The sequence below is a fragment of the Zeus faber genome (genome assembly GCF_960531495.2).
Source record: "Zeus faber genome assembly, chromosome: 7".
NCBI classification, from domain to species: domain Eukaryota; kingdom Metazoa; phylum Chordata; class Actinopteri; order Zeiformes; family Zeidae; genus Zeus; species Zeus faber.
This window is the reverse complement of record NC_137203.1, coordinates 16116623-16140421: the sequence shown is the minus strand read 5'-3', so window position 1 is coordinate 16140421 and position 23799 is coordinate 16116623. Positions and strand designations below refer to the sequence as shown.

General features: G+C 43.6%; 1 protein-coding gene across 6 annotated transcripts; it reads left to right on the top strand.

Moving 5' to 3' along the window:
• Nucleotides 1-228: 228 nt before the first annotated feature.
• On the top strand, nt 229-23340 carry LOC307232690 (ubiquitin-associated protein 2-like). Of its 6 annotated transcripts, none has more exons than XM_080003797.1 (29): nt 229-264; nt 1672-1812; nt 1944-2021; nt 2274-2384; nt 2573-2738; nt 3098-3175; nt 4276-4339; nt 4593-4669; nt 5334-5386; nt 5516-5580; nt 5695-5923; nt 6304-6553; nt 10527-10661; nt 10769-10905; nt 11119-11336; nt 11448-11694; nt 11812-11851; nt 12084-12213; nt 12444-12501; nt 14166-14394; nt 16060-16151; nt 16963-17013; nt 17143-17221; nt 17898-18098; nt 18388-18555; nt 21165-21269; nt 21684-21757; nt 22007-22198; nt 22498-23340. In XM_080003797.1, the coding sequence occupies exons 2-29, from the start codon at nt 1717-1719 to the stop codon at nt 22591-22593; spliced, it is 3519 nt and encodes a 1172-aa protein (XP_079859923.1). In that variant the 5' UTR covers nt 229-264; nt 1672-1716; the 3' UTR covers nt 22594-23340. The 6 variants fall into 6 exon arrangements, with proteins under 6 accessions (XP_079859923.1, XP_079859919.1, XP_079859924.1 ...); XM_080003793.1 differs by having other exon boundaries at nt 4593-4684; XM_080003794.1 differs by having other exon boundaries at nt 257-281; nt 4593-4684.
• The last annotated feature ends 459 nt before the right edge of the window (nt 23341-23799 follow it).

The window sequence follows — 23799 nt, the reverse complement described above, 5'->3', positions numbered from 1 at the left end:
TGATTTCTTTTCAGCGGAGGTTGATCAAAACTGTTCACGAACGCTCGCACGCAAGACGCTCGGAAGCCGCTCTGCCCCGACATCATGGCGCACGTCCACGACGCGCCAGCCCCGGGAACGCGCACGTCAATAACGTGACGTCACACCGCTATTCCTGTTCGACCGGTCCTGATTGGCCGCCTCGGCCCCTCGACGTTAAGACGACGGCGCGCTGGGTCACGTGACGTCATCTGCTGCTGCTGGCTGAGCGAAGCGTGTTAGCAGGTAAAGAGCCGGAAAAGGTTTGACTCGTTCAAATAATAATAATAATAATAATAATAATAATAATAACAATAATAACAGTAAAAAAATAATTCCGTTGTTTTTTTTCTTACGCTTGGGATGAGAAATGTGGGGGGGTTTGTTTGGTTTTTTCTTTTAACCGTGACTTTGGAACCTCCAAGTCCCACTCGGGTGATCTTCTACAAGCACAAGTTAGGTTTACTGTAGCGTCGCATTGTGAGAACGGCCCGTACACATGCCAGGGAAGTTAGCTTAGCATGCTAGCTGGCTACGGTTGGCTCACACAAAGGGAAGGCTGTCGCTCGGGGTCGTGTTTTTATTTGTTTGCACAGCATTTGAGAAGTAAGGCCGTCGCTCGGTTGTGTTTCCTATGGCGCTTGTCCCGCGGAGACGTGGCCGACGTGCTAGTATCGAGGCAGCCCGTTGGATTGGAGACAAAAGTGCGAACAAAGACGCCGAGCCCGGCTAAAGCTAACACTAAAGTTAACGCTGAGGCTAGCGGCGGCTCGCCGCTACCGCCGCTCAGGTCTCCCCTCGACACAGCGAAGCGTGCGAACAAATGTCTGCTTCGCAAATAAGCTGAAATGTGGCGACGTTGTTTACAGTGTAACTTTGACGAGGCGATGTTACGCAATCGATCGTGTCGTTGCGGACATGGCGAGATCTCGTTCGGTCGGTTTTTAATCGGTGGCTTTATCGCGGTCGACGCTTTGTCGTATTAGTTGTTGCCCACGCACAGTAGATGCCGCTCTTAAACTACGTCACACAGATGTCATACTAGACGTGTACGTTGGTGTAAAAACAAACGCACGCAGGTGCGGTGCGGGGTCTCATGTGCAGAAGCAGCGAGCACAACCAAGTGGAGGACGGTAATGCCGGCCGCCATAAAAAAAATAAAATAAATAAACTCAAAAGAAGGAAAAACAATGAGCTGTAGCCAGGCGAGGACAGCCTCCCTAATCTGCGTGCTTTGTGTGGAGCGTTACTTGGAGGAAATGCGTCACAGGTTTTGGCAGTTTTCTTTCGCTTTCTCGTCAAACTGCGAGATAGTGTCGTTGTCGTGTAGAACTAGTTAACGTTTCCGTGTTTTGGGGTGAGCGTGTTCGTGTGTTTTTCAGTCTGAGTGGGTGACGGGGGGGGTTGTAAATTGACACCCGGATGGCCCCCTCTCCGCTGTCTAAATATAACCCAGGCTAGGGCAACAGATGGGGTTATAGTCTTACATGGAGCAGTTCAAAACATCCAGTGGTGTACGCAGCGTACTGTAAAAGCCCGATATATTATCACAGTAAAATTCCTCTGAATGTCAACACAATATTTTAAGAACGTAATGTAACATGGGTGGTTTTTTTTTTTCCAACTACTTTGTTTTCTCTTTTGTCCCTGTAGATTTTTTTTCTATTTTGTACATACATTGTTTTGTATATACTGTATATGATGACTTCAGTGGTCAGCAGCCCTGCCCGGGGGACACGGGATAGAACGCTGCCCACCAACACACAAACAACACAGCCACAGAAACAGATACAGGTGGGGTCATATCTGGAACGGCAGATTCACTTTCTTGTTCTTGCTCTGCATATAGACTCCAGGCGTTAGCGAAAAATCAGAGTCCCGTTATTGTTTGTTAGATAACTTGTGTATTGTTTCGTTTTTCAAAGGCCACGGCAGAACAAATTCGTCTGGCCCAGATGATTTACGACGAAAATGATGCTGGCTTTGAGGATAAAGTCAAACAGGTAACTTGCTTTATTTGTTTATATATTCAACAGTGCGTTTAAACTTTAACTATCCATCCTTTGGTATAAATTAAATTGTACAGGGATTTGTTTTGGTGAGGTGAAGAAAACCGGTGTAAAACTGGCTCCAATGAATTTCTGCTGTGCATTTTCCACACTTTTTTTTCAATCATTTTCTTTATCACGGAAACTTGAATTGACATTTTGTGAAATCATTGACGTAAATTCTTATGTGCTCCTATAATATTGCAGCTAATCGAAGTGAGCGGGAAGACTCAGGACGAGTGTATGGTAGCCCTCCATGACTGCAACGAAGATGTCAACAGAGCCATCAATTTCCTGCTGGAGAGCACCTCAGACACAGTGAGAGCCCACACAAATTCCTGCCAAACAATCACACACAATGCACATTAGCTTAAGTTCAGTTGTTGCATGTGAAGTAGCTGAAGACAATCTCCAACGAGAAGGTTATACTCTTAATTACCTACTTAATAGTAAATTGGCCACCTTTTAACATCTTTATTTATATTTTTCCGGTGTGTGTCCATCAGGCCACCAATTCCTGGGAGACGGTGGGGAAAAAACGGAACTTGGGGAAAGAGGGGGGCACCTCGGAGATAAAGGAGAGCAAGGACAGGAGGGGAGGCGACAGGGAGGCCAGTCGTGGACGTGGTGGATCCAATCGTAGGGGCCGGGGAACCAGTCGAGGCCGTGATGGTAAGAAAGGGAGACCTGACATTTTGTGTCTGTGTGTGTAAATGTCTATTGGCTTTATAGTAAACTCTTGGTCATGGGAGTAGCCTTCATCGAGTTAAAACCCAGATATTTAAGACAAGATGGAAAATTTAAAAGTTCAGTCTCTCCGAGATTCAGTGGTCAGTGTTGTCCACCAATTTGCCACAGCTCTAAGTTTAAATAAAGATGAATTATGCTGCTTTGGAATTAATTAACCTGCATAATTTCCAATTAGTTTGAACTAGGCTAGCATGGCTGTGCTCAAGCATGCATTAGTCAGACTTTTTTTGATATTATTCTAACCTCAATTTCAAATTTTTTTTTTTTTTGCTGGCTTTCAGGTCGGTCAGAAGAGAATGGGTTTGAGGTGATTCCTGGAGAGCGGGGTGGGGACCGCGGTCGCCGGGGAAGGGGAAGAGGTGAGTGCTGGCGAACAATTCAAGTATGTAGACCACATGTAAATCCATATTTCTAATTTGTTTGACTGCTTTAAGAATATTGGTACCAATGCTCCCTTTCCTTTGGTGCCAGAGGAATTTCAATTGCCATTAATGCAAGGCAACAGGATTAAAACCTGTAATTAGAGTCCCACATATACACAGAAGACCCCCCCTCCCCTTAATAAAAAAAAAAAAAAAAGTATTGAGAAATGATTTTGAAAATCACGTGGTTGAAAGAAAATTTAGTATCTCAAACCAACCAGTCTTGAAATCTTGAAACAGAATTCTGTTCTTCTGATTAGCCTGTTTCTCTTTGCACATGGTATCAAACTTTGGGTACCTTTTGCACCTTCAAATTGATTGAAATATTTTATTAAAGGGTTTTTAATGGCCTGTACATTAGCACTAGTTTGGTTTTGCTTTTATTTATGGTGATGGTATCCACTCCAGACAGTTACGTTAAAGTTCAAACAAATTTTACTCTCCCAAAAAATTGAAACATCATCCTAGATAATATCAAAGCAACAAAAGGTATGTTACCCGTTATGGTTAGAGATGAACAGGTGACTTTTTATCATCCCACCATATCATACTAAACTTAATCCACATGTACAGGTTTTTTTTTCTGAGCAGTGTAGGCTGACTTTTCATTGTAACTCATTAGAACATAATTTACATACATCTCCATTTTACATGTCTAAAAGGCATAAAATTTATGTTTCTTCCATATTTGATCTCATTCAGATTGTTTTTATTGCCAGACAAAAATAATGTTATTTGCTTCTGTAGTTATGACTTGGCTTTCCACTTTCAATATTAAATTGAATTACTCTTGGAAGTAGCTTGCCATCGCACTCATCAACACATTAAATCATATAACTAGAAACTATTTAGTGGCATGAATCAAAGTGACTGCTTAATCACTGGATGTCATCTGGTGGATTCTTGGGTTACTCTAAAATACTGAACATGCAGACCTCGCCGCCAGTGCCTTGATTGGAAAAATGTCAGACTTCCATATAGATGTTAATGTTCTCCAAGGAGGTGGAGATTTGACGTGGCTTTCATGCGTCTCTCAGGGGAAGTGGGTCGTGGTAGAGGAAGAGCAGCTGCTGGAAACAGGTTCTCCTCTCAGGGAATGGGGTAAGTCTATATGTGAAAACGCACGTCTGCAATGGCATGAGAAGGTGACGGTCATTTCCAAGCACATGTCTGAGCATTGATTTGTGGATTAACAAACACTGAAGCTCCTGCTGTTTACACTTTTCTGTTACTGTGGGTGTGATGGCAGTTGCAGCTCTTAATTCTTTACCTCTGCTCCTTGTCTGCCCGCCAAACCTTTATTTTTTTTTATTTTTTATTTTTTTTTAATTTCCTTTCCTGTCTTTTAATACAGGACCTTCAACCCAGCGGACTACGCAGCACACTCTAGCGCAGCTCGTCAAGACATGTGGGAAGCTGACGGCAATGAAGGTGCTGAGGGTACTGGTGAGAGCTCCAAAAACAGAAATTGAGCAGTCGTGAAATAATAGATTTCCAATCCATTACATTCCTGAGTCAGGCGTATGGTCAGAATAATTTTTTTGGTGACAATACTGTTAAGAAGGAAAGGATTTAAATTCTGGACATTCATCTCCCAATAAATTATGAGCTGATAGTGTGCTGATAGCCTTCCTTCTTGTGCAACCCAAATTGAATTGGTGATTTTTCTTTGCTTGTCGTGATATGTTTAAAAACCGTAAGAAAATATTGAATGTAAACAATTTCTCCTATCCACTCACTGCATTTAAGTTGGCTGTGGGGCTTCCCTGTGTTCTGTTGCAGTACATTATTAACCATCCTAGCTTGAGAGACAAATTCAATCTCAACATTTCTGAAACTTTGCAGCAGCTCTAGCTTATGCTGCCTCAGCTTTCAAAGTATTTTTTTTTTATTGCCATGCCATCACACAGAAATAATGGCCAGTAACTTCACAATAGATAAAACACTAGTTGTGACTTAAAGCCCCCACCCTGTCAAAACAATCCATGCACTACACACAAAGCCCTGTGTTCTTTGATGCGGTGGATCATATGTCTTGTCAATTATAAAGTTATGGCTAAGTTGATGTATGATACCGTCATTGCTCTCTTGTTAGGAACATTCAGAGGAAATATGGAGGATTGGGCATCAGAGGACTGGAATGAAGATGTAAGATGGATTTTTAATGATTTCTTGATCTTTGTTGGCCATGTTGTGTATGTCATGAGTTAATCACATTTGAAGTTTTGAAGTGTGTAGATCAGCTGTGTTAAGATGTCTAAATGTTCTCTCCCCTAGCTGTCTGAGACCAAAGTCTTCACAGCCACATCTGCTCCAGAAAACCACATCCCCCCTACACACAAGTAAGTGGTGCCCCCAACAATACTTCATATATGATATTCAGGTGACAAAGTGTTTTCCAATTCCCTTCAACATAACCTTCTATTTGAACAGTCGTTGTCCTTTTTGTTCCATAGTGTGGACCTGTCGAGCTTACTGCCCAAGGCAGGAGCAGGGGTCGGGGGTGCTCTGGATTCTGACTTGGGGGTTATAGTGGATGCCCCCTCTGATGGTTTGGGCCAAAGCCTGGTGTTCACCAACTCTCACCACAATGGGCGCACTGCCACACACAGCTATGCACACGCCGCCGCCAACAGCTACGCCCATGCTGCCTCTGCCAATACCACCTATGCACACACTGCTCTGGTGAGCCTCACACTCTGAAATGGGACAAACCGTGCATGAGCAACTATACATCCCTGCTATTCAGGCCACATGCCACACAAATAATAGAAAGTAATGTGAATCGCTACAAATGTTGTAATTTTATAAACCATTTCCTTCTGTAGTTAAGTTTTGGTGGGGCTTTTTTATACTCTATGGGTCTATGGCTACCTGAGCCAGACCCACTGCTTTTAATAACAATATAATAAAAAAAAAAAGTTGCACCATGTCCAATTAAAAAATTGTGCACCTTCAAATTGAGATATAAAGTTGATTACTGATGATGCTGTTTTACAGACATTGCTCTCAAATAACCTATATCCCTCCTTTTTTTTTTTTTTTTTTTTTTGTGTGTGTGCCAGTCCTCTGTGCTGGGATCTGGTTTTGGCTCTCTTACAGCAGCTAAGCCCGCCCCTTCCTCTGAAATCAGGATACCTGAGCAACTCAACGGGCCAAGGCTCGGTCAGCGATCCAGTCAGACCTTGATCACTGCCGGCAACAGTAGCTTCATCAAAGAAGCTGGCCCCCCCCTTGTTCCAAGCGCTGCCATGTCCCCCTCTTTAGATGTTAAAGCTCAGCGTTCGGAGAATGGCCCTGTCATTGCACCACATGGTGAGTCATATGCACACACCTGCTTCCTTTGCCTCATTTTTCAGTTTTATTTTTTACATAGATTTGAAACATGTTAAGCAGCTCCCTGTTTGATTGGCGTGTAACGCAGCCCTTTTTTGATGTGTATTGTGGAAATTCATATTGCAAGAATGATAAAAATGATACATTGTGCAGCTCTAGTGTTTGTATAGAGTGGTTTTCAAACTTTTTACACCACATACCACCTGAAATATTAGGCGCTCCAAGTAGCGCCATTATGACTGACGTCACCGTCACCATCGTGACTTACTCGTGACTTACTGATGTGCGCGCGCTTTTGATGGGCGGCTTTAGCCGGCAACTAACAGGCAGCTCGCTTCATGCGTGCGCAACGCATGAAGTCATCTAAAAGTCTTGAGAAAGTATTGTGTCTCTAATAAAAGATATTGCGTATATTATAAGAGCCATTTGAAACCGTTAATAACATTCTTCAATAATCAAATCGTATTTTAAAGGCCGCGGCTGTGCCCCGGGGACTGGGCGCAGCGATAGGGATGCCAGGTCCCCAATTTTCCCTTGGAATTGGGCTACTTTTTGAGGTTTTGTGATAGAAATCATAGCCATGTGGCTGGCCTTTAAAATCAGTATATATGGTTTGGCAGGGGTGTATTTTGAGTTATGGTTTTGGGCTGGTTTTATTGGCCGTTTTTATCACGGACCTGGCAACCCTGCACAGCAGGGTTTAGGGAGTCTGCGGCACGAGGGTAAACAGACACACCGGGAGAACTATCTTCGGTAAGGCGTATTTCAGTGCAAATTATGTCAATATGTTGTTTTAATGTGTACATGAATAAAATAGTAGGGCCTAATAAGTTGAATCGGTGTAATTTAAAGGAGCTCGCTTTCAGCATGCAGCTCTTGTATGTTAAATTTATATTTTGAAGGATGGTTATTACATTTTTATTTATCTGTAATGTAGCACAGTGTTAACAATGTTACTTATAACATTCTCTCACAGCCCTGGAATCATTTTCTGAAGCCCCAAACACATATTTAAATAATTAGGTTAATATAGTAAAAATGCAGCGATTTGTCAACTCATCGCTTGAACTGACGACAAATAGTCACTCGGAAAATCTTTAGTCGGGAACAGCCATACTATTTAGTCTTGATGAAGGCAAGTGAAGAGAAGCCTTTTTCGCTCTGTGGTCGCAAAAGGAAGGCGAGCGCGCACAGCCTTTTCCTCGGGCAGGGTATTTGCTGTGTTGCTGTATCCAAAAGTCCAACGACTGTCTTCTGAAAGCATACTTCAAGGATTCATCACAAGACTATTCTATTCAACTCTTCTGCTCACAAACAGTGAAGTTGTTGGGCATTTCAGAGGTTTCAATGGCGAAAGGATTTCTTGACCAGTTGTTCACTTCGGTCATCACTGTGAAATATTGGCGGAACTAAGTGAGACAAAGCGCACAACGTTGTTGTCCCTGAGCCGATCATCAATGGCCAGGTTGTTGTCAGACAGAAAACTGAAAACTTGCCTCGGGAAAGCTAAAACATTACCTGCCTTGATTTCGAACGATTCCATCTTTTTCAGCATTGTGTTGATTTTCGCCTGCACGCCAAAATCATTTATTTGCAGTCCCTGTCATCCCACGTTCAGTTTGTTCAAATGAGAGAATATGTCCGAGTATGCCAGTTGACTGAGCCACACAGTACCTCCGAAAACATCTGATAAGGGGACCTTTTTGTCCTGTAAGAACATCTGGATGTTTCTGTGCAGTTAGAAAAGCCTGGATAGCAATGTGAAGCAGGCGAGAATGCATCGGTCAGGCCTTAATGAGTTCAGCTTTCAAAGCAGAGCTCAGAACAGACTTCAGTTCTTCAGGCGTCCTCTTCACCACCAGGGCCTCGCGATTGATGCTGCATTGTGTCCTACGTACCTCGGGTTCCACCTCGCAATTCTGGGCTGCTACTCTGCTGTGGCCACCTGTCATAGCCCTGGCGCCGTCCATGTGGACGCTTAACATACTTTTTCCCAACCTTGTTCGTTCTCTTGGACAAAGGCATCCAGTAGCTGGAATATGTGCTCAGTTATATTTCTGGTCTCCAGTGATTTACAGAACAAAGTCCTCCTGAGTCGCATGTCATATTCATATCTGACGTTAACAAGCAAATTGACCCAATCTGCAACATCAGTAGTTTCCTCTAGCTGGATGGAATAATCATGATTATAACGTGATCTGCCGTCCCCCAATTCTGCGCAACACAGTGTTTTGAAAGTGGCACCAAGTTTAGATGTTTGGCAGACTTCTCCGCACACGTGTCAACTCTTTGGCTAATGGTAGACACAGTTCGCCAATCGTGTGTGGCTTACCGGCTTTCGCTATGTGGTGGCTGGCAGGATACAAGGCTTCCTGTGATTTGGCTACGGGTGTAACACAAGCTTGAATTGTGGACTTGGACTGCTTCAGTTCTGGGGGGGGGAGCAACTGGTTTGTCTTTTAGCATTGCGTGTTTGGTTGAAGGTGCGGTTTGAAATGCGATGGTTTCACAGATTCATTGCTAAGAACATCACCGCATACCACACATTGCAGCCTAGGCTCTTCCTGTCCCGCTCTGACTGAATCCAAATTTAAGGTAACTCGAGTAATATCTCCTCATGCTATGGGCACACTACATGACTTTCAAAGTTGTCGGATTGCTGTACTGTTCACACTTCACAACTTTGTCTTGTGATCGGGAATCTTACAGTCTCGTGGTTTGCCCACTGCCACCTAAATGGCTGATCGGCCACAGGGGTCACACTTTAGAAGACCAGGAGGAATTGGCGCGAGAGAGAGAGGTTCTTGATCACTAAAAAAAAAAAAAAAAACTAAAGCAGAATTTTAAATAAGAAATATATTAAACCAACAGAAGAAAAGTAAAATAGGTATGTTGTGTGTTTCTGGCTGCTGCTCCGTGCTCTCCTGTCTCTCCTCAACTCCGTCACCCTGTGTCTGCTCTCATTGGATGTAGCTTGTTGCGTCCCTCCTGACTCGATCCTGACACGACCAGATATTAAAATGCTTGCTGTCTCACCGTTGTCGGCGAGCGCTCAGATCACGTAGTGAGCAGTTCACACCACATGTTTGTCACTCACGAGCGCGCTATGATTTTCCTTCTATCTGGGGCGTCGCTTGGCAATCTCCAAAAACCTGTCTGCGAGCGGCAAATCAACCCAGAATCACGTAGTCTGAACTCTACATCAATGTTTTGCGCTGTTTGCTGCTAGCAGGTGCTGTGACGACATCACTGGCGCTGCTTAAGTAGACACTAGCACTTGTGCTCGGTTCACTGGCCGCTTCAGTTTCAACAGGATTGAAATTTTGTCCTCCTTATCTGCACTTCTCTTCCTAATAGTTCCCGTTTGGAGCCATGATTGCTGTGTTTTTGAACCATTTGTTTTACCTTGGCTTACTATCTTTCCATCACAGTTAGCTTCTAATAACCGGTAATCATAAACGTATGCACGCGCTAGTGATGAGTCTGCTCTATGAGCCAACGATGGGAGCTGGCTCCTGTCTGAGAGCTTATCTCCTTTTATTGCTGAGCCAAATGATCTGGCTCACTCAAAAGAGCTGGAATTCCCATCACTAGCATGCGCTACATTCATGAACAAAAATATGACAGGAAACGTAAAACTTATTTTAGTTTCTATTTCAGCAATCAATTAGTTTAAGTATTTTCATTCAAAATAAGTTTTGATATGTTTTTAAAATAAATGAATCATTAAATCATCATATATTTTGGTCATTCCTCCGTACCACTTGAGGAGCTCGTACCATAGTTTGAGAACTAGTGGTATAGATAATTCTGTTGATGGCATAGAATTTTTATTATTTTATTTATTTTTTATTTTTTTGATGCACAGATGGAAAAGCCTGTACATTGTAGTACATCTGGTTGGTGTACAGAATGACTTATTTCTTCACACGTCTTTGTATCTTTCCTCTAGTGGAGCTGAAGCTGCAGCCAGAGCCGTCAGCAGTGCTGAGCCAGCTGGCTCAGAGGCAGCAACAGTCCACCATTCTTCCCACTGCAGAGCCCTCAGTCCTGCCTCCACATGCCCCAATGGTCCCCACACCGCCAGGTATGTGCAACATGTAGCACTGTCCCATCTTAAAAGTGCCCCTAATTTCTCCAAGGAGGCTGTATTTTGAATCTTGTGCTCTGTATTAAAATGAGCCCTTTTCTCAGGCCACGAGTGCTCCCTTCCCCCTGCCAGAGACGGCACCTCACCAGGAGTTAAGCAGTCATCCATGGAACCCCCTATCTCGGAGCCCCCACAGCGACAGATTAAGACCCAGAGACGCAGAGTCCCTCCTCCCTCAAAAGTAAGGATCACTGGTGCAGTATGCAATACATATTATGCGTGTCATGCATTTAGTGACATTTTTAGAGATGCTATCTATGACTATTTGATCGTCCAAATTGTCAGTGCATATATATATTTTTTTCAATAGTCTTTATGAAGAGACCTTAAATCAAGAATCAAAGAAAAGAAAGAAGAACATTCACATAACTTTTTTTTGTTCTTCCATCCCCAGATCCCGTCCTCTGCGGTGGAGATGCCTGGCTCAGCAGACGTGTCTGGTCTAAACTTCCAGTTTGGAGCACTGGACTTTGGTTCTGATGCCGGGGCTGGTACGGTGGACGTGTCACAGACTGATGCAGTACGAGAACCAACTGCAGCTCCAGCTCAAGTCCCCATTTCTGTAGCCGCACAGTCACAGAGCAGCCTGTTCTCAAAGCCCGGACCAGTCAGGTAAAGGACCATGTATCTACTGATTTGTCTATTTTAAATTGTTCAAGATAAAATTAATTCCAATGAATGCATTAAAAGTAAATATTCTGTATTTTTGTTCTGTTCCCTCAGTGACCCCACAAGCAGCTTGTCTACCCTCCCTCCAGCGGTATCAGATCCCAGCTTCCCCTCACCGTCTCTGGGCTTGCCCAGTGCCACGCCTTCACCTTCGCTCGGTCTCCCAAGTGCTGCCCCCCCACAATCCTCTACAGCCCCCTCTCTGGGCAGCCGGGTGGAAAGCAGCAGCTCCAGGTCCCTGCCACCCCACCTGGCCTTCTCCCAGAGCAAAGACATCTCTACTCCTGCTGGACCTCTAACTGTGAGGGCAAACCACAGCTCTGCTTGAGATATTTTTCTATGTGGCTTCTTTATACTGAAACGCTGCAGATGAAACTGGATTTAATGATTTTTAACTTTTTCTTTTTTTATCTTGAAGAATGGCTACAGCAGCATGAAGGCACCAAGCACACAGGATAGTAAGTATTTTCAACCTTTGGAGTAGCCATTAACAGCTGATGGCATGTATACTTAATACTTAACGCATCTAGTAGAAAGTAACAATTATTAAGGGTTTAAATGAGTTTGGATAGGAACATTTAACCAACTCCTCAACTAACTAGTCTGTTTGTTTTCTACATTTTAAGGTACTTCATCCATGCACCTTTTTTCTCCTAATGAACCGCTAAAAACGTTTTTATTTCCCTCCAGCCACGTCCTCTGCATCTCGAACAGCCAAGGCTGATTCTCCCGTGATGACGAGCGATTGTGGCTCGACTCACCACGTCCCATCGCCCGCAGTCACCCCCTCCCACTCTGCACCCCTCCCCTCTCTCACCAGGTTAGAGATACATTTCTTTCTGTTGTTTTCCTTTGACCTCCTCTTTTTTTTTTTTTTTTTTTTTTTTGCGGAAGATCATGATGGTTACAAGCACATGTCAGAATGACTTCATGTAGAATGACAAATGGCTGAATCGTTCGTCTCCACCACTGGCCTGAGATCTGTGGCTCCTTCATTAGATTCAGTGGATGAGGTTGAACCAATTGGTTGTAACGTCTTTCTCTGTTTAGTCACGTGACCAGCACTCACTCACCTGGATCTGCGCTCACGACAAGCTCCTCCCTAACGGTGAGAAAATGCACGAGCACATAAGATCAAATATTCACTCAGTTGTGTTTAAGTGTCCGCATAAGGGATGTGCATTTCACATTATTTCCCTCTGATTGCTCTGTGTGTAAGTGATGCATGCACGTGAATGGAAAAATTTGATGGACAAGTTGAACCTTAAAGGGTGATCAATATGTGAGACAATGCTTCAAAATGTATCTGTATTAGGGATGCAACAGTACAGTGGGCCCGCGGTTCAGTATGTATCACAGTTTTTTGGTAACCACAGTTTTGGTATCTTTATATTTAAGAAACTTTTTTTATATAGGTATAAAAAAAAAAAAGGGTTTTATAGTCTGTCATAAATAACTTTTAATAGTGTAACAGTGTGTGTAGCTGGTGGGAGGGGTAGGTGGGGGTTCAAGTTCATTGGTGGGCTGTTATAATTCATCTGTTCATCTGATTGGAGGGGAGGTGTCCAGGATAGTGAGTAATTGGCCCAGCTAGGGGGCAGGCTCCCAGCGGAGAGCCAGTGTGGAAGGAGAAGAGAGAGGGACGTGACGTGAGTGCCTGGCACAAGTAGAAGAGAAGTTGGTAATAAAAAGGGACACGGCCGTCCCAGGGGGTTATTTTCCGATTGGACACCTCAACCAGGGTTACTTGTAAGCCTCATGGCAGGCAATAAAACTGGCATCGGCTTTCCACGGAGGTTCTGTCTGCGTGTCCTTCATTTTGTCTGTCTGGTCGACCTTGCCATGGGTCACAGTATAATTGAAATGTGAGCTACAACTGTAATTGTTTAGTCAGTGTGAAATGTTGGTACTGTATTTCATTACTTCTACCAGTTACATGTATGTTTGTCCTTTATATTTAAAATGCATCTTGATCAATAAGCAAATTTGGCAGCAGCTCTGGGTCTCTGGTACAATGTAGGCTCATATAAAACACATTTAAATCGATTGTACTCTTTACAAAAACAATTCTATGTAGTTTTATCTTTTGTTTATACGGAAAAGGCTCGCATTGTCGTGAACAATTAACCTTGCGATAAAATAGAGAAATGCCGCGCCGCTGACGTGGCCAGTGGAGCTGCTTACAGACTTGTCTGTAATTTAGCCTGTTGATGGGGTCAATGGCCGTTTCTCAATACGAAGTACGCGAAGTCCGGACTTGTGGCCTTGGTAGTTCAGACTTGGCAAGTTCGACTCGGGAGTACAGACTCCCGGGGACCAATACCATTAACACCGCTTGGTGCGAAATGCATTCTGGGATATTTGGCTGTCCCAAGTCCACACAAGTCACCACCAATGCATCCTCGATAAAATGGGCGGAGCAAGTCCACATCCGGGCCTTTGGACTGGACTTGGCTTGATGCGGACTTTGAATTGGAACAGTACTTGGTCCTCGACTGATGACGTTTCACAAGTACAGACAAGAACGCAGATTGAGAAAGGGCCAACGTCTCTACCGCAATTGCATATAATCCAATTAAGTAATGTGATCTGTTTTGTTCTTATAGGCTCAGCAGTGCCAGAATGTGCTTCGTATTGGTGTTTTGTGGGATTGCCTATTGTCAGCCATCTCCTACTGCTAGGTTTTAAACCCTGCATGCACTGCTGTCCTCTTCTAATCTTACCATTTCTTTATCCTTTTCTACTTCTATCCTTCCACCTACCTCTGAACAGATGGTCAGTGACGAGAGCAACAGCGGCATCAGTAGCATGCATGCCTTCTCGTCATCATCAAGCCAGACGATCAACCTCGGTCTTTCGACTCCCATGGTGGCTAACGGTGTAAACCCCAACGGCCTGATCCCCGCTGGAGCCCCCGGACTCAACGGCATAAACGCCGCTAATGCTGCTCTTTCAGTCTCAGCCAGCCGCACAGCGCCCCTGCTCACCACCTCCACTTCCGGTGAGTCTGCCAAGTGGTCAGGGGTCAAATACTGGCAAAACCTCATAATGCATATTCTTCACTACCAATGTTGGATATATAAGGCAGCAAATGGTCGGTCACTTCTTGAAATTAGTGTGTTGGAAGCAGGAAAAATGGCCAAGTGCAAGTATCTGAGCGACTTTGACAAGGGCCAAATTGTGGTGACTATAGACGACTGGATCAGAGCATCTCCAAAACTGCAGGTCTTGTGAGGTGTTCCCGGTATGCAGTGGTTAGTACCTACCAAAAGTGGTCCATGAAAGGACAATTGGTGACAGGGTCATGGGCCCCCATAGGCTCATTGATGCACCTTGGGAGCGAAGTCTAGCCCATCTGGTTGTGCATCTGGGAAGCGCTGGAACAACAAGCCCGATCCATGGTGGGCCCCCCCCACATCACAACATCCAGGACTTTAAGGATCTGCTGCTAACGTCTCGGTGTCAGATACCACAGAACACCCTCAGAGGTGTTGTCAGATATTTCGGCAGCACGTGGGGGGGGGGCTAGACAATATTAGTGGTGGTTTTAATAAGCACTGCCCCCTGAAAGACAGCGAGTCAAATCATCAGTCTAAAACCCATCACTCAACTGATTCTTCAAGTTGAGCAGCCTTGACATTTATTTATTTTTATTTTTTTAATGCACAGATGGAAAGGGTTGTACATTATAGCACATCTGGTTGGTGTGAGTGCGGAATGACTTGTTTCTTTACACCTCTTCTTGTCCTTTCTCCATCAGTGTGCATTACAATAACAGGATAAAACACAAGCTTACAAAATGCACATGGATAACATTTCAATGAGGAATTATAAAAAAGGGGACTCAAATATTTTTTTGTGACTCTTCCGCACCGGGACAAGGATACAAACAGCCTTCGGTGCACCCTGAACCTGCCCCTGCTCCTACAAATAAAACTACAAAAAAAAAAGTGTGGGAATGGGGCACGACACGTTAAGATTTATTTTCTGTGCATAACACATGGAGAGGGGGTGATCGGGGAGAGACATGGAGAAAGTGTCCCCATTACGCACCGTTTCATTCCGTACCATTCCATACACACTTGTTTCGTTCCATAAGCAGACATAAAATAACCTACATCTAAAATAAAAGCGCACTGTTTTGGCGCGCCGATCGCAGGCACCCCATCGCTGGCATGCACATCGTCATGCCATCGGAGAGGGAGCCTGGTGCGCGAAATGCGCCCCCTATTGCCCCCCCTTGGGAAGGCACCCCTGTCACCACGACGAATAGTCGAATATTTGCATGAAACGGGCGAAACCGATTCGACTGAGAATGCTCAGAGTCGGTTACAGCCCTAGTTTTAATGTTGTTGCTGATGGGTGTGTTATGAGTCTGGACGTAAACTGCAACTTGACTGGTTGGCGAAGCCATACAACCGCGAGGCAGTAATTCTAGTTTTATATTGGAATTTCACTTGTAATTTTTACATGCTTAGTAAATGGACCATCGGGTTCAGAATTACTTGTGTATTGTGTTGATGACTGTCTCATTAGTATTTTAGTTAGTTACAGCCCTGGACAAAGTTGTCTTCTTAAAGCCATGTTTTCAGAAGATGAAAAAGATTGATATTTTTTTCTTTTACCTGTTTGAAATCAAATTCCATTGGTTTCCTCTGCTCCAAAGGTAAAGCACCGCCTAACCTTGCCCAAGGAGTGCCCCCTCTGATGGCCAACCAGTATATTATGGGCCCTGGTGGCCTGCTCCCTGCTTATCCGGTAACTACTTGCTTTCATTGGTAATCGAGGTCCATTACACTCAATTAACCACCAAGAGAAGCTTATCTGTACATTCAGCTTTTACATGTTGTTGTTCTATCCCTGCGGTGTGTTGTGCATTTAATCCTACACATACTCATTCTTTCAATACATGGAGGCAAAGCTGTAATGCTCAGTGTCAATGATTGTTTTAATTTCTTATTACGCTGAGGTTCAGCAGGTTGTTGATAACTGTGTATTTCTTACAATGCTACAGTTGGACCCTCCATTTAATTTTTAATATCATGCTTTAACACGCCAAAATGCTTACATACACCAAAAGGCTGGCTCTGAAATCTTAAAAGAAAACTTAATTAAAACACCCTTGCTCAAGTCTTGAACCAGGAAATTCATGTGTATTTGCCTGATATCTATTGTGTGTTTCCTTATGATTATTCTGATAATAAATCATTCCCTGTTGGCAGTTTTTAGTGCTGCGACACCAGCTCACATTTAGTACTGCAAGTTTTCTTTCTGTGTGGCAAACCGAGCACCATGAAAAATAAGGCTTCAACTTCACTGATAGAACACTCGAACTTCACATTTTATTGGTTTCATTTGGTTGACATTACGCTTAAGGAAACTATTTAGCAGAATGCGATAAACTCAGATAATTGCAATCAGGTGATTATGTAACTGTGATGGCTCTCATGACGCTATTGCCCTTTCTGGAGCCTTGAGCATTTGAAATGGAGAAACCAAAGATTTGTCAAATTCCTATCGACCTTTTTTCTATAACTTTATGAATTTTTGGGGTGTGTTTATTTCACAGCAGATTTATGGATACGAGGATCTGCAAATGTTGCAGTCTCGCCTTCCCATGGTGCGTATTAATCAATAGGCCATCTGATAATCGGCTGATTATCCAAATAATCATACCATATTAAGCCAAAAAAAACCAAAAACATTGCAAACCTTGTGTTTTCCTTTTTCCATCCCTCTCTCTCTGAAGGACTACTATGGTGTGACATTCCCTGGTACGGCTGCTGCAATACCCGGTAGAGATGGTCTTGCCAACAATCCCTACTCTGGTAAACTATCTGGATGGATTTTTTTTTTTTTTTGTCTTCCATGTGCTGATAATTGGCAGATTTGAAGTTGCTCATACAACCGTGCTCTCCTGATTTATTTTTTATTTATTTTTTTATTAAGAAGCCTATGTTTCTGTTTTATGGATTTGTTTTTAATTCAGCAATGATAAGAAAATTCCTAATCAAGTAAAGTGTGATACAGCCTTTCATGGCTCTTTCCTGTGGGGGTCTTGGCCATTTAATGAACTTAGGACTTGAACACAAAATGTCATGGGAAAAAAGCCCTGCTGTGATGCCATGCTGCTCTTTTGCAACTACAGTTTCAGCTTGGCAAAGAAACAAACTAGAGGTGCTCTGGGTGTATAAAACTACAGAAAGCTGGGTACTTTTCACTTTTTCGGTTTAATTCAGTGATGTTTAAAATTTTCCATGAAATATCCACTTTTCTTGGACAAATTGTTAAATCACTTGTTTCGAGCGGTCTTGAAGAAGTGCTTCCACAGGGGTTTGCTTCTGTATTACATAGTAAATTGTTTAAAGTTATGTGCCAAATGGAAATTAGCTGCTTGTGAGTAGTTGGAAAAAAATGCTAAAAGCCGCCTTTACATTGACTCAGACATTTTCTTTCTTTTATTTTTTAAACACACTGACTGACCCCTCTCATGTAATATTCCAGGCGAGGCAACAAAGTTTGGCAGGGCTGATTCGTCCTCTCCAGCACCCCCCACTAGCCTGTCTGCAGGTGGGGTGCAATCCCAGCAGCAGCAGGCACCCCAGGCAGGAACACAGGGGCAAGGCCAGGGCCAGAACCAGGGCCAGCAGGCCCAGAACCAGGCCTTCCTCAACCCACCCCTGCCCCCTGGCTACGGATACACTGGTAAGAACAGCGTACATTTCTATTTATCAGACAGCGTAAACCACTGGAGAGGGGTATTCCATGCACTTTTATTCTCCTATCTCACTAGCACCCATTAATCTTGAGCTTGCATTTTGGAAAATGGAAGGGATCGCACTTCATATTATTTATTTGCACTTAAAGAACCCATTCTAAATTTCAAAATCTTTCTTTAGAATAAACGGCAGTCTTTTCACTAATTTTATTTTTTCCTATGTAGTGTTTTATTAATATTGAATGTAATCATTCAAGTTAGCCCATCTCTCCACAGGTCTACCATACTATGCTGGCATGCCTGGAGTGCCCTCAGCCTTCCAGTATGGCCCTGTTTTTGTGCCTCCGGCTTCAGCCAAGCAGCCAGCCATGGGTCTTGCCAACCCTTCGAACCAGTACCACCAACAGCACCAGCCCAGTTATGGACAGCATGCGTACGGCACAGGTAATGTGTTAATCAATGGATCCAATCATATTTGTATATAGTACATTTTTGCAGTGTAATGTGCTTCACAGTGCGAGAAGAAAGTTGAGATGACTAGAAATTGTCTCAAAACAATGCAAAGGGACAAGGAAATAGGGTCTATATTCAAATTCTCCTCCTGTTCAAGAAGTAATTTTTCAATTGATGTTGGCCTAAGGCTCCTATTGCAATTACATCTAGAATTGAACAATGGAAGTATTTCATGAAGTAGAAAAACAATGGACCACAAGTAGGATTTTTTTTAAATTTTTTTTTTTTTTTTAACTGCTACATGTTTGGCCGATTTGGCCTCTTGAATAATGGTCAGGAATGTGCAGAGATGTATATTTTGGGGTATTAACCCAAAGACATGTTGATAACTCTGCAGCGCTTCCTGGTTGGTCCCGATTCCTTTATAAATGTTCCCTGTTGTTCAGTTTGCATCTCTCACTTTGAGCTGTCGTGAATTTATGTGATAATAAAGGCCAATAACCAAATATGGAACGTATTTGGCAAAGGGCTTAATCGAATCTGTGCACAAATTGTTTTTATTCACAGAATGAAGGTTAAGATGGAAACAAAGCCTTATAGCTTTGCCTTCAGTTCACTGCATTGAAGACTGTAATGGGATTTCTTTTCAATAGCATTATGGCACAGCTGGACTTGAGGACCTTTTGTCATGTTGTCTGCTTAGTCTAGGCTCGGGTCCCCTACACTTGACATCATCATAACCAAGTTTTTGAAGGGTGTAGCTGAAAGCAACTGCATAGAGGTTAATTTTTGGTAAGAGTGACTGAGAGAGTCTCCCTGTTATGCACAGTGATTTTTCTTTTTCTTTTTTTTTAATTCAATAAGGAAATTGAGTAAAAGACATGAATGTTTTGATTTGCATTATTTAGAGAAACGGGACACGTGATCACTCCCTCTCCAATGTCTCCATTACGCATGGAGGGGGAGACAGGGATGTAAATTGCACCCCGACCGCTCCTACAGAGGACCCGAGAGGGAGAAAGAGAATGAATGTGGCCGGGCCGCCTCAAATAAATTAATGTCTGGTAAACACGGCGGATGGGTGGCTGTGGATGACAAGAAAACAGATCGGTTGGGGAGGTAGCTCCACAAGTGTCATTATCATTGTGGATGGATGGTGGTCACCAAGGAGACCTGTACGGACAGGTGCCACCAATACGTGTGGTTGTGGTAATTGGGGATGGAGGGTATCCACCTGGCATGTCTGGGCAGTGCCAGGGTTAGTGGTTGAGGTTTCTCACTGTACGTGGAATATTGGTAGGCTGAGGGTTTCTGATATTGGTGGGGTGTCTGGGACTCGCTGTTAACCCTTCTGGGGGTGTAGGGGACCAAACTGAACGAAACACTCGAGAAATTGGCACTTGGGAAGCTATTTGGAGCCCTGGATTTATGATACTGCCTGAGGAGTGCACTAGGGGTTTAACATCAGAGCCTGATGTTGTCATTGTATGCCAACACTAGCAAATGCCACTCTTGGTAAAGACACTATATGTCGCCTAACCATGGAAATGTAAATGCCACTGCCTTTCAACAACATACTACATTCAGTGTCTGTGGACGTCTTCCCCACATGCGCACTAGAAATCAAAATGGGTAAAAAAAGCACAAATTTACCGCAGCCTTCCACATTTTGCCGAACAGTGCCAACAGAATACATTGAGCTCTGAAGTGCGGAATACCGGTTTCTGAATGAACCTATGGTGAAATACTGACCACCAAACAAAGTCAATTGCTTAGTGACCTTAATGCTGGTTTACGGTATGATTAAGTGACGATTGTCAACTTATTTTCTGGTGAACATCACTGGTGCATGTGCAGTGGGCGTGCTCAGGCGCGTATGGCGGATGCCCAGACATCCACATGGGCATGAGCAGCTGACGAAATTCATATCACTCTGACCCGGAGTATAAATTGCCCTTGAGAATGCCCACACCATTCCTGCAAACCAAGTTGGGATCAGAGACGGGGCTGTCAAATATGTTTCTGTTATCGGTGCTGCTGGACTCGTGCTCATTTTAACTGTTGCGCAGATTCTTTGATCAATGATTGCTCCTTCAGATCACATCACGTTTCCTGGAGTGTTACTGTTGAGTGCAGCCTGTTTGAGTGTGAGACATGATAGACTGTGTATTTATATATATATATTGGGATGAATCAGACTATTAAGAGTTGAAAGTGAATGAAATTACTGGTCAACTGTTTCAAAACTTGCACACCTTGGTCCAGGTACAATAACTGCATGCATGTGTGTGTATTGGGGCCTGTGTTTGGGTTTTCCTTTTTTTGCTTTTGCTGCATGCGTAGCTTATCCCCCTGTTGGAGGCAGCCACAGATAGATGCAGCTCACCGTGTTAGTCAGGTTACCTTACTGCTTCTTTCTCCCTTGCCCCCCCCACACCCCTTGCTCTCTCCACATCCATTTTTCATCTGGCATCTCCTTCCTCTCCATCTTGTGCTCCACCTCTCATTTCTCTTCCCCCTCCATGCCATTCTGTCCTCATCCTCCCTCATTTCTTTTGCTCTATTCTTCTTTTTCCTCCTCCTCCTCCTCCTCCTCTCAGCCTTTGATGACCTATCTCAGGCCCACGGTGGGGAGTACAGTAAGGGAGGGTACGGAGGCTCTGCCCAGTCACAGGCCAAGTCAGCGGGCAGCGGCCCAGGGAAAGGTATCCACACCCTCTTGCACCCACACTTATCAATTCAGTGGCCCGGCCCAGAACACAGGTATACATAATTACAGACCCCTCTTGTGCTCAAGGGCTCCAGAGAAAGGTGTGTATGCGCGCATGTTTGCAGATGCACATGCATGTGTACATAAATACACACGCGCCTTGAGGTGAATATGAATGAAAGCTGCGCTTCCTCACTTAAGTGCCTTTTCTTATTGGCTGTCCCTCCTTCTACTAACAATGGAGAAATGGTCAGGGGTGAATGGCGAATTTTTATTTTTTACAGATGTATACATTATTCCTTTTTTTTTTTTTTTTTTTTTTTTTTCTTCACTCCCATTTCTTTGTCTTTACTTTCTTTACCCTATCTTCCCTCCTCGTCCCTCCCCCCAATTCCTTCTCCTCTTTTAGCTCCGGGACTGTCTGGGTCCGGCAGCAGTGGAGGAGTGCCTGACATGGGAGGATCCATCTACAGCAAAACCCAGGTACACTGTCCTGGTTGTGCGCTGCATTCCGCATCTTTCATATTACATCTGACAATGACTTTACAGTAGACTGTACTGTTGCACAATTTAAAGATGCCAGTTTTATGATTTTAAAATGTTTCAACTTGAGCAGAGCTTAAACTAATTTATATAATTCAACATGAGCTGAGAACTCTAAGGTAGTTTACCTTCAGTTCTTATAGTATCCATTTGTCCATTTATTTGTTTTTCTCTCTCTTCGCTTGCCAGTCCTTTGACAAGCAGGGCTTTCACACAGGGACACCTCCACCCTTCAGCCTCCCTTCAGCGCTGGCTGGAACGGGTCCCCTCAACCCTGGAGGGGCCCCTGGCTATGCCCCTGCCCCCTTCCTGCACATCCTGCCCGCACACCAACAGCCGCACTCACAGCTGCTGCACCACCATCTTGCACAGGATGGACAGGTAAGGACAAGCATAGAAACGAACAATGGTTTATCTTTGGGCCCTTTTTTTTATTTTTTTTTTATTTTAAATGGCTTTGCCTTAACTGCCAAAAATGTTTCCCTTGAAATTAAAATTTCAGTCAGGATCACCGGAGAAAAGTTACATTTTTGCGAGCACGCTCAAAGCCAAATACAGATGAACACTATATCGGCAGAGTTTATACAATCAATATAGTTCTGCGTAACAGGTTTACACGCAACGCTCTTCCACTACAAAAAGCATGATTAACGCATGTGGTTCTCTCCCTCCCCCTGCAGGGCGGTCCTGGTCAGCGCAACCAATCAAGCAGCATGCAGCAGAAGACTCAAGGCAGCAAGTCCAGCTATGGCAATTCCCCCTATTGGGCCAACTGAGGAATGCATCCCCCAACGCTGCCCCCCCCCCCCCCCCCCCCCCAAATAAGGCTCTACGTGTGTGTGCTGAGTGCGTAGGCAAAAACCAATACAAAAACCACACTACCCTTACAATGAGAAACCCCCACTCCCCTCCCTCCACGAGTCCTCATAACACTTTTGTTCTCTTTACCCCCTTTTCAAAATTGGTTGTACATGTAAGATATTTATGTATGTATTTATATATATATATATAATATATATATATATATATACTGTATATGTAATAGTAGAACATGAAATGTGGTTGCTGCATTTTATTTTTTGAAGGACTTTTCTTTTTGTTTACTTTTTCAAAACCGCAGGAAAAGACGTTACATTAAGATGGAAAGGATTATGACAAAGGTCAAGTTATCAAGTCCCTGGAAGAAACCAGAACAAGGAGAGCTATAGCACTGACAGAGTATGAGGATGTTTCAGATGGAGGGGGTTTATAATATCAACTAACTGCATTTGTCTTTTTTTTTTTTCTTTTTTTCTTTTTTTTTTTTTTTTATATATAAACACAACTTCCTGAGTGACCAGGCTTTGTTCCAAGCGACTTATGTTCCTATTTTAAGACTCCATTTTGTAGCCATAGTACCCCTCTCTATTTTTGTGTGTGGAAAGCCCCCGCCCTGTCCTGCCACATCTGCCCATTTAAATTTTATATTTTAATTTAATTTTAATCTTCATTTCCCACAAAATAAAAGTTTTGAGCAGTTGGAACTATGACTTGTCCAAGCCTTTGTGTGTTTTGCGTGTGTCCGTACGTATGTCGGGTATCATGAATTTCTGACGAAACGAAAGCTGTTCATCGCTTGGATAAACGCATTAAAACCTGTTTTCACACGTAACGAAATTCCAGCTTGCGTTTACACGTGTAAAACCTTGCAAATTGAGAAGACTGATACCGAAATGTGAATATGAATGTCAAAGAAAATATTGGTTTGGTTTGAACCCTGCAACGCTTTCTCCCAAGGTAGAGGAAAATGAATAAGATTCTTTCAAATGCCGGTTGAAGGGATCCCCCCCCCCTTGCAAAAGGAAGTACTGGACTGCATAGTTTCTAGGGACATGAGCATGTTGACGTTGTCTTGACCTACATAATTAATAGGCCATGATCGGAGCATCACTGCATTCCAGTAGGTTGGTGGTTAACTGCCTGGAATTTAACAAGCAATACAG

Excerpts from the sequence above, each read along its gene's own strand:
- LOC307232690 (XM_080003793.1), top strand. The coding sequence starts at position 1,717 with ATGATGACTTCAGTGGTCAGCAGCCCTGCCCGGGGGACACGGGATAGA. Across the intron at positions 11,695-11,811 it reads CTCCTGCTGGACCTCTAACT|AATGGCTACAGCAGCATGAA; the intron begins GTGAGGGCAAAC and ends TTTATCTTGAAG. Across the intron at positions 18,099-18,387 it reads CCCTGGCTACGGATACACTG|GTCTACCATACTATGCTGGC; the intron begins GTAAGAACAGCG and ends ATCTCTCCACAG.